The sequence below is a fragment of the Neoarius graeffei genome, chromosome 7, assembly GCF_027579695.1.
Source record: "Neoarius graeffei isolate fNeoGra1 chromosome 7, fNeoGra1.pri, whole genome shotgun sequence".
NCBI classification, from domain to species: domain Eukaryota; kingdom Metazoa; phylum Chordata; class Actinopteri; order Siluriformes; family Ariidae; genus Neoarius; species Neoarius graeffei.
Genome location: NC_083575.1, coordinates 90,748,517 through 90,759,105, shown reverse-complemented (window position 1 = coordinate 90,759,105; position 10,589 = coordinate 90,748,517). Strand labels below are relative to the sequence as shown.

The window sequence follows — 10,589 nt, the reverse complement described above, 5'->3', positions numbered from 1 at the left end:
CGGTTGTTGCTAAAACCGGTGACGTCCCGTCCCGTCCTGGGTTTTAGTAATTGCCTGAGCTGAGCAGTAATGGCGGAGTACTCAGTATGGAGAAAATGGAGAATGAGTGGAGCAGCCGTCTGATTTCTCCGCTGAATATGCTTCCCCCCCTTGCCTCAGCAGCAATATCTTGCCCTTATGTGGAAGAAGCGAATGAACGGAGAACTGAATGAACAACTGAAAGTCAGATTGTTTCAAAACAATTGGCCACAAGGTCGGCCTTCAAGAAGCGAGAACGCAGACGGGTAAGCTCCGACTCTCATTTGTTGACCTGCATTTAGATTAATACATGTAACTTGTATTGTGTGTTTAAGTTAGCGGTATAAGATTATTTAATTTGCTTCAGAATGTGATCGTCTCAGTTCATCTGATTATTTAATTAGCCTTTTACGTTTTATCAGTGAAAATGCATGCATGTACATGCATGTTACATAAGTTATAACACCCATCCTGTTTTAATGAGAGTCAACCCACAATCAGTGGAGTCAAATCAGTCTTAGTTGAGCGAGTCGGTAACGGTATTTCTTACTTTCACCATAAATTTTTATTTATATGACTTTGGTCTATAGCTGTAAAAGGCCTCGGCCTTAAAACCGGTTACCGCTGTGACGTCACGCACTCAGGGCTGGCTGGCTCAGCGGGGCAGCTCGAATGCCAACTTTGCGGTCGATTTTAACTCTAAAAAAATTATATATTTTTTAAATTCCTATTTATGCAGCATACAAAAGTCAAAGATGGAGATACTATCCACTCAGAAACGTATTTAAAAATAAAGGTTCTGCGTATCTGCTTTTCACGGTCACTCCATTTATCTGTGATTTTTGTTTTCCTTTTCCATTTTTAAAAGGTGAGGGTGAGCTGGGAAGCTTTGAGGTGCGTGCTTCCGACAAGAAACATGACACCAGCCAACCGTATCCAACATGCTGTTCATGCATAACCCACTCAGATCTCACCAGTCATGAGCTCGCAGCCCCACCCCATATCACAAACACACTTGGAGGAAGAACATGATGGGAATAGTACGTATAAAAATAACGTTTACTTATAATGCGCTTGTAGCGATGATGTTCAAGTAAGAATGATTGAGCATTACTCATTCCAGAAGACGACTCGTGTAACTGCTGATACAGAGCTGCATTTTTAGAAATGACTGATCAGCTATTTGCATACCGGCGCATTATTCTCAGAAACCCGTCCCACTCTTTTCTCAATAATAAAAACATAGAAATGTCAACGCGAAAATGCTGAGAGATTAAATCAGTCTGGTTGTCAACGAGTTGCATAATTGTCCATTATAGTGTTACCAGTATAGTATCAGCCAGCACGTGGAAAAAAGTGTACACACGTACGTATTCTTTAGCTCTATGACACTATATACACACGGTATAAAAGCTTCAGACTGGCACTAACAGTGGTAGCTAATGTGGAGTACTGAGTTCTGATCTATGAGCATTTAAAAAGTAAACTAGGAGGGCACTCAGACCTCCACCAAGACTATCTCGCAATGTTGGTAAAAGAGAAACTGAACTCCTGGCCCTGCCCCGTGACTCAGATCCACTCTAAAATCTAACGGCTGGCTCTTTGGCCCATGCGCCACCCTTCCACCAAATTTCATGGAAATCAGACTGGTAGGTTTTGCGCAATCCTGATGACAGACAGACGAACCGCACTGAAACTCTAACCTCCTTGGTGGAGGTAATGAGGGTGACGAGGCAAGGCCAGGACAGCACATCAAGGTTGGACATGGCAAACGGGCTCCTGTGGGCCTGTTCTCCAAAAATAAAAATAATAAAAATAATAATAATGGAGCGGAATAAATAAAACGTTCCAAAACCAGGGACTTTTTTCTTTTTTTAAATGATCAACTGGAACATCATGAGCTCTGTGGCAGCGCCTGAGGTGGGAACGGAGCTCCAGAGTCAGCGAAACATGGCCATTATACACGGTGCATGCATCCAATACTTCAGGGCTCGTTTTGTTTCAAAGATACTGGACAGCTTTTTTAAAACAATATCATGTGTGAGTGTGTGTCAGTTGTTATGATGCAAAGCTATCGAACACGTTGGAACAGACGATTCCATTTCGGTAACATTGCAGGTTCTCCATGAAAGAACGTAACCATGAAACAGTGTGCGCGCTCCATCTTCGAAATCTACAGTACGATCGATTGATTCAGACAGACATGCCGTGTCCATAAATGTTTGCGGTACCTTTGTTGCTGTAGTCGTCGATCATGACGATCTCGGCGAGGTATTTGGGCGGCGTCCTCTTGATGACGCTGTGTACGGTCCTCATCAGAGTGGACCAGCCCTCGTTATGGAACACGATCACCACGCTCGCCGTCAACAGGTTCTCATCATAGTGCCAATACTTACACCTGAGCACCACACACAAAAAGTTAGAGCACAAATATCACACAAGTCCTAGACACAGAGTACATTTTATATACACGGATACACGTAAGCCGTTACATGGCACAGTTAAGACTGAGCCGTGTGTGTGTGTGTGTGTGTGTGATCTGCCATGTTGGGGCATAGATACATGGACGTGCACACAGACGAGACACAGTGCTCAACAATCTTCTGCTGTTGTAACAGGATACACACACACACACACACACACCTCCATACTGTGTGTGAGGCAGGAAGGCAGCATGTTGCTCACGGTTTCCTCTCTGTGGAACGCAGTAATGCCAAGCCCCAGCACCATTTCCTCATTCACTCACACACAGACACACTTACGCTGCAGTTTGACAAGTGTGCAGCCTGTGTACTCAAGCTCACACGTGCGCGCGCGCGCACACACACACACACACAGTTAGAACTAAACTCCAGAGCTACAGAAGTCTGGGGTTATTTTAGCCTGTGTCAGCTCGAACAGATCAGACACAATCAGTGGAGAGAGGCGTGTGTGTGTGTACACTCATGTACACACGTTTTTATAGACTACTGAGGACCAAATGTCCCCACAAAGATGGTAAAATCTGACAATTTAGACTTTGTGGGGACATTTGGATGTTCCCCATAAGGAAACTGCTGTTTTGTGGGTGGTTTTTTTTTCCCCTCCGTGAAACAAAAATTGAAAACACACAAGAGCCAAAAAGTTTCCTTTTCATTACCTATCGTGGCTATTTAATCCAAAACTTTCCTAAAGCCACGTGAGGTTGATGGGGGAGTCTCCTGACACACATTCTAGATAAAGCCCGCACGAAGAGTTGAAATGAAATCATAAGGCGTAGTTTTATTCCATCAACAATCCAGTTGACTTTTCAGAAGTGAAACAAAGTCTATAAAATAAAAAAGTGGCACTCAACAATAAAGCGAAAAATTACGCGGTCGGAAAACCGTTTCCTCTCCGCCACCTAACCTGCTGTACACCAGATCAAACCGACTAATTAAAACACCTGCACATTCGCGCACGGTGGTGTAGTGGTTAGCACGGTCGCCTCACAGCAAGAAGGTTCTGGGTTCGAGCTCAGCGGCTGACGGGGGCCTTTCTGTGTAGAGTTTGCATGTTCTCCCCGTGTCCGTGTGGGTTTCCTCCGGGTGCTCCGGTTTCCCCCACAGTCCAAAGACATGTGGTTAAGTTAACCTGGGACGGCCTTGGGCTGAAGTGCCCTTGAGCGAGGTACCGAACCCCTGACTGCTGCCCGGGCGCTGTAGAACGGCTGCCCACTGCTCTGGGCGTGTGCATGTGTTCACTGCTTCAGATGGGTTAAATGCAGAGGACGAATTTCACTGTGCTTATGACAAATCAAGGCTGCTTCTTCTTCTAAGTGACGCATGTCTGAGGAGGAGCTACGCGTTCACGTCACACATAACAGGTAAGTACAAGAGCTGCAGGCTAGATCAAAGGCAAGTAAATTAATATCTCATCTCATCTCATTATCTCTAGCCGCTTTATCCTTCTACAGGGTCGCAGGCAAGCTGGAGCCTATCCCAGCTGACTACGGGCGAAAGGCGGGGTACACCCTGGACAAGTCGCCAGGTCATCACAGGGCTGACACATAGACACAGATAACCATTCACACTCACATTCACACCTACGCTCAATTTAGAGTCACCAGTTAACCTAACCTGCATGTCTTTGGACTGTGGGGGAAACCGGAGCACCCGGAGGAAACCCACGCGGACACGGGGAGAACATGCAAACTCCGCACAGAAAGGCCCTCGCCAGCCACGGGGCTCGAACCCGGACCTTCTTGCTGTGAGGCGACAGCGCTAACCACTACACCACCGTGCCACCCAGTAAATTAATATTTCATAAGTTAAAACTACAACAATGAAATTTAATAATAATAATAATAATAATAATAATAATTTAAATTCTTGCAAGTTTTTAGATCAACTTCAAGATTCCAAAATGTGGCTCCAACATCCTGGCCCCTAATTGTCAAAGCTGTGGCAGGACAATTGCCAACAACAATATACAATGGAGCCATAATGCACCATCAAATAAACTTATTATAACTTATCTGATCCTTCTTTACCATGATACATACCTCAGTCATTAACATCAATCAATTATAGCATGTCTGTATAGGCAATAACATACTGTAATAATGTTCGGAAAGGATTAGGAAGACGTAAATAACTAATCAAATCCAAACCCTCTATACCACCGATAAATCAAACGTCACTTTCCGCCATAATAAAAATATATATGAAAACAAAAAGCAACAAACAAAAAAGAAAAAAAAGACATACCAACATGGTATAATATAGACCAAATCATATATACAGATACTTATTATGTTATACATACAATACATATAGACAGTACATACATAACTATACACATATCCATACGTACATATAATTACACACACACACACACACACACACACACAATACTCCTTATGACATCCAGCGCTGATGTTTGTTATCTATAGAAGATAACAAACATCAGCGCTGGATCAGGGAGGCCATAGAGATCCGTAAGCGAAGTCCGAGGACCATCAACCGAAATGAGGGAGCATACATGCTCTCCCATACCTGGAGTGCCATCTTGCAGGGGACGAACTGACAGTAGAAGGCGTGACCGACCTGTCAATCCAGACAGGAAGGCCACGCCTTCGGAAACATCAGCTGATAAAAGATGCGTCACCAATAACATCCAGTGACACTCTGAGGAAGACGACAGTCGTACGTCGAAACATGTCAGGTAAACAAACCTAAAAAATTAGATGTCTGATAAAAAAGAAAAAACTAACAATATTCAATATAAGACATAATGAACGTAATCGAAAAAGCAAAGAATGCAGAGTGAATTATAGTCCAGGACGTGCTTAGCTTTACTCAACACAGATATGCTTCTTGATAGTTTCATTAGTATGTATTTTATATGTGATTTCCAAGTAATTCTATCATATATTATAATTTAATGAGAAACTATTTTGATCAAACCAACTTTTTAACCTGCACAGTTCTGAAGAGATTGTTTTCTAACTCATGTAAATTTGTTCCAGAACAAAACATATTCGTGTCATCTGCAAATAATACCATCTTAAATATCTTCTATACATTGCACATACCATTTATATAAAGGCTGAACAGTTTAGGACCCAATACTGACCCCTGGGGGACACCACAAGCAATATTCAAACGAGTTGACACAGAGTCACCCAACTTCACAAATTGTGTCCTGTTGCTCAAATAACTTCATCTCATTATCTCTAGCCGCTTTATCCTGTTCTACAGGGTCGCAGGCAAGCTGGAGCCTATCCCAGCTGACTACAGGCAAAAGGCGGGGTACACCCTGGACAAGTCGCCAGGTCATCACAGGGCTGACACATACAGGGAGTGCAGAATTATTAGGCAAGTTGTATTTTTGAGGATTAGTTTTATTATTGAAAAACAACTATGTTCTTGATGAACCCAAAAGACTCATAAATATCAAAGCTGAGTATTTTTGGAAGTTGGAGTAGGGCTTTCTTAGTTTTAGCTATCTTAGGAGGATATCTGTGTGTGCAGGTGACTATAACTGTGCATAATTATTAGGCAACTTAACAAAAAACAAACATATACCCATTTCACTCATTTATTTTCACCAGGGAAACCAATATAACAACTCAACATTCACTAATATACATTGCTGGCATTCAAAAAAAAACAAAAAAACAAATCAGTGACTAATATAGCCACCTTTCTTTACAAGGACACTCAAAAGCCTGCCATCCATGTATTCGGTCAGTGTTTTGATCTGTTTGCGATCAACATTGCGTGCAGCAGCAACCACAGCCTCCCAGACACTGTTCAGAGATGTGTACTGTTTCCCCTCCTTGTAGATCTCACATTTGATGAGGGACCACAGGTTTTCTCTGGGGTTCAGATCAGGTGAACAAGGAGGCCACGTCATTAATCTTTCTTCCTTTAGACCCTTTCTGGCCAGCCATGCTGTGGAGTACTTGGATGCGTGTGATGGAGCATTGTCCTGCATGAAAATCATGTTTTTCTTGAAGGATGCTGACTTCTTCCTGTACCACTGCTTGAAGAAGGTGTCTTCCAAAAACTGACAATAGGACTGGGAGTTGAGCTTGACACCATCCTCAATCGAAAAGGTCCCACAAGCTCATCTTTGATGATACCAGCCCATACCAGTACCCCACCTCCACCTTGCTGGCGTCTGAGTCGGACTGGAGCTCTCTGCCCTTTGCTGATCCAGCCACGAGCCCATCCATCTGGCCCATCAAGACTCACTCTCATTTCATCTGTCCATAAGACCTTAGAAAAATCAGTCTTGTGATACTTCTTGGCCCAGTCTTGACGTTTCATCTTGTGTGTCTTGTTCAGTGGTGGTCGTTTTTCAGCCTTTGTTACCTTGGCCGTGTCCCTGAGTATTGCACACCTTGTGCTTTTTGACACTCCAGTGATCTTGCAGCTCTGAAATATGGCAAAACTGGTGGCGAGTGGCATCTTGGCAGCTTCACGCTTGACTTTCCTCAGTTCACGGGCAGTTAGTTTGCGCCTTTTTTTTTCAACGCGCTTCTTGCGACCCTGTTGACTATTTTGAATGAAGCGCTTGATTGTTCGATGGTCACGCTTCAAAAGCTTGGCAATTTTAAGAGTGCTCCATCCCTTTGCAATATACGTCACTATTTTTGACTTTTCTGAGTCCGTCAAATCCCTCTTCTGACCCATTTTGCCAAAGGAAAGGAAGTTGCCTAATAATTTTGCACACCTGATATAGGGTGTTGATGTCATTAGACCACACCCCTTTTCATTACAGAGATGCACATCACCTGGTATGCTTAATTGGTAGGAGGCTTTCAAGCCTATGCAGCTTGGAGTAGGCCAACATGCATAGAGAGGGTAATGTGGTCAACATACTCATTTGCCTAATAATTCTGCACTCCCTGTAGACACAGACAACCATTCACACTCACATTCACACCTACGCTCAATTTAGAGTCACCAGTTAACCTAACCTGCATGTCTTTGGACTGTGGGGGAAACCGGAGCACCTGGAGGAAACCCACGCGGACACGGGGAGAACATGCAAACTCCACACAGAAAGGCCCTTGTCGGCCACTGGGCTCGAACCTGGACCTTCTTGCTGTGAGGCGACAGCGCTAACCACTGCACCACCGTGCCGCTCCAAATAACTTCTTATCCAATTTAATACAACTCCACTGATCCAATACTGTTCAATCTTATTAATTAATATATATCATGATTAATAGTATCAAAATGGTTTTGGAGATCAATAAATATCCCAACGACATATCATCTACAGAGTTACTGATTTCTTCAGTTGATTCCATTAGTGCCAGCTCTGTTGCTCTACTTGCTCTAAATCCATATTGAATCCCCACCAAAGTCCATGCCGTGCATATGTACAGTACATAGGGTAAGAGAGAAAGTCTAATGAGTGTAAATGTAGTGCAAGAGTGAGAAGTCCATGTACGTGAAGATCAAGGAGTGTAAATGTGGTGCAGAACTGAAAAGTCCATGAACGCACAGGTAAGTACTGATGTATGGGAACGCAGAGAAATGTTCAGGTTTGTCAGTATATGTAAAAGCATGCATATTGGTAGGAACTTTGGAGTCGGACACTGTCAAGCTCTTAAGCTGATTGTTCAGCTTCAAGGAGCAAGCAAAGCACGTCAATAGGCCACTGGTTTTGATTTTCAACAACACACTGCAGACAAGATCTTTGGGCCCTGACAGGGTCTTCACTACCTGACCTAATGGCCAGGAGTTCCTTGGTGCTGTCGGGTCCACTACGAATACAATGTCATTCACCTTGAAGTTTCTCTTGACTTAGGCCCACTTTTGCCATTGCTGCATCAGTAAGAGATATTCAGTAGTCCACCTTTGGCAGAAATTGTACCTGCTTCCATCGTTTCCTGACATACAAGTCATCTTTGCTGAAGAGTCCAGGTGGAAACAGGGGTTTGGTCTTCAACTGCAGAAGGTGGTTTGGTGTAAGGGGTTCAAGATCATTTAGGTCACTGGATACAGTGGCGATAGGCCGGTCGTTGAGAATAGATTCGACTTCACACAAAGCGGTCTGTAGCATTTCATCGTCCAGTGTTTGCTGCTTCAGCACTGAAAACAGTACCTTTTTCACTAGCCTGATGAGCCTTTCCCACACTCCGCCGAAGTGGGCTGCAAATGGTGGATTGAATCGCCACTTGACGTGATTGTTCAGCAGAGCATTTTGAATCTTTTGGTGGTCTATCTGGGTCAATGCTGCTTCTAATTCCTTCTGTGCACACATGAAGTTGGTGCCACAGTCTGTCCTGATGGTCCGTACCTGTCCTCTCCAGCATAGAAACCGCTGAATGGCATTGATGCAGGAGTCTGTGTCCAACCTGCTGGCCACTTCCAGATGAATGGCTCAGCTCGCCAGACAGGTGAATGTCACTCTAATGTTTCACATGGGAGTGCCCTCTCTTGACCTCTACAGGTCCAAAGTAGTCAATACCTACATGAGAGAAGGGTGACAAGTCTGGAGTGACACAATCCTCTGGCAGGTCTGCCATTTTCTGTACTCCAACTTTGGCCCGCATTTGTCTGCAAAAGGCACAAGATTTTATTATTTTTCTGGCACAAGAGTTGGCAGAAGGTAGCCAGAATTTCTGTCCGAGTCTTGCATATCCGGACTCGCTCGCGTCACAGAAGTGATGCAGCTCAGCAATTCTTACGATACCAAAGCTCTCAGGCTTTATGCACCTGTCTACTTCAAATCTGCTTGGCTGGTCCAACTTGTAAGCCATCTTTGCCAGGGTCTGGCCATTTGGTCAGGAATTACTTCGTCCCATCCATATTTTTCATGGCAGAACCTCTGCAGGATCTGTTTTGCTTTGAGAACAAAAGGGGGAAAGGAGACCTAGTGGGTCATTGATGGAGCTCACCCCAGAAAGGATGGCTTGTCTGGTAGGAGCTCTGCTTTTGACAGCCACCTGGAAGGTCAAGTTATCCTTCTGGATGTTTCACTGGATCCCTAATGCTCTCTCAAGAGGTGGTTTCTCTCAGTCCAAGTCAAGCCGTTTGACGAGTGCGTCTCGGTGACTTTCTGGAATGGTTTCTAGGAGTTCACAAGAAAAGCATACATGTTTTGATGGTCTTACTGCCTTTGGGGACTTTAACTTGAACCGGAACAATAGCCAGAGCACATTCCTTACTGGCCCCTGTTGCATGATCAGCTGAAACCAGTGCACCCTCAACAGGAGTTTCTTTTGGGTTTGTGGGATTCGGTGGAGTTTGCTGCTTTGAGTTAACACTGTCAGTGTGTAGGATGTTTCCTTTTGCAGATTTGACAGTCCATTTTCTTATTATAACCCTTGCTCATATGGCCCTTTTGAAGATAGCTGAAGCAGTGACCATTTCTTTTTCAGATGTTCAACCCTTTTGTCGTGTGGCTCTGATGTGAATATTGCACAGTCTGCGATTAGATGTTTGCCTTGACAGAAAGTACATACAGGCAAAACAGCAGTGGTGTTAGTTTGCTAGAGCACTGTAGATGTCTGTCTTTTTTTTTTTGTTCCTCAGCCGGTGTCATAGTGATAACAAAGCTCCCTTCTTTAAGCGTCTTTAAGCCAGAGATTCTAGATTTCAGCACTGTGCCTTTAATGGGAGAAGGATCTTTAAATGTCTCCGAATACAGGATGCAACAAGACACCTGACTGTGTCTCCAAGAACTCTACAAGATGTCTGAATCGAACACGAGTGTTGTTTCTCTGAGCAAATTCATACACTAGGGTCCGCCATCTTTCGCGGAGCTTGGATACAAGCAGTTTCAAATTCGATGCAACGTTCAATTCATCCATGTATTCTAGGTCTTGCATGGCATTACAACATTCTCTCAAATACAAGGCATAGGCATGAAGTGATTTTCCATCATCAGCCTTAATGGCTGTCCAGTTCAAAACCTTTTCCAAGCAGGCGTTTGTGATTTTCATTTCGTCACCCAAGTGTCTCTTGAGCAGTTGTTTGGCTTCAGTGGAGCCTCTTTGAGGATCCATGTGCATGCAACTACGCACAAGGGTTTTGGCTTGCCCTGCTATGAACTGCTCCAGAAAATACAGCCTATCCTGATGGCTGCTT

General features: G+C 44.0%; 1 protein-coding gene across 2 annotated transcripts in view; it reads right to left on the bottom strand.

Annotated features, from left to right (window-relative positions):
- galnt7 (UDP-N-acetyl-alpha-D-galactosamine: polypeptide N-acetylgalactosaminyltransferase 7) overlaps nucleotides 1–10,589 on the bottom strand; it is an 80,874-nt gene that overhangs the window by 23,037 nt on the left and 47,248 nt on the right. For both annotated transcript variants that reach the window (XM_060926562.1, XM_060926561.1), the window contains exon 3: nucleotides 2,250–2,416. In XM_060926562.1, the coding sequence (XP_060782545.1) occupies nucleotides 2,250–2,416 (167 nt within the window). The remainder of the gene's footprint in view (nucleotides 1–2,249; nucleotides 2,417–10,589) is intronic.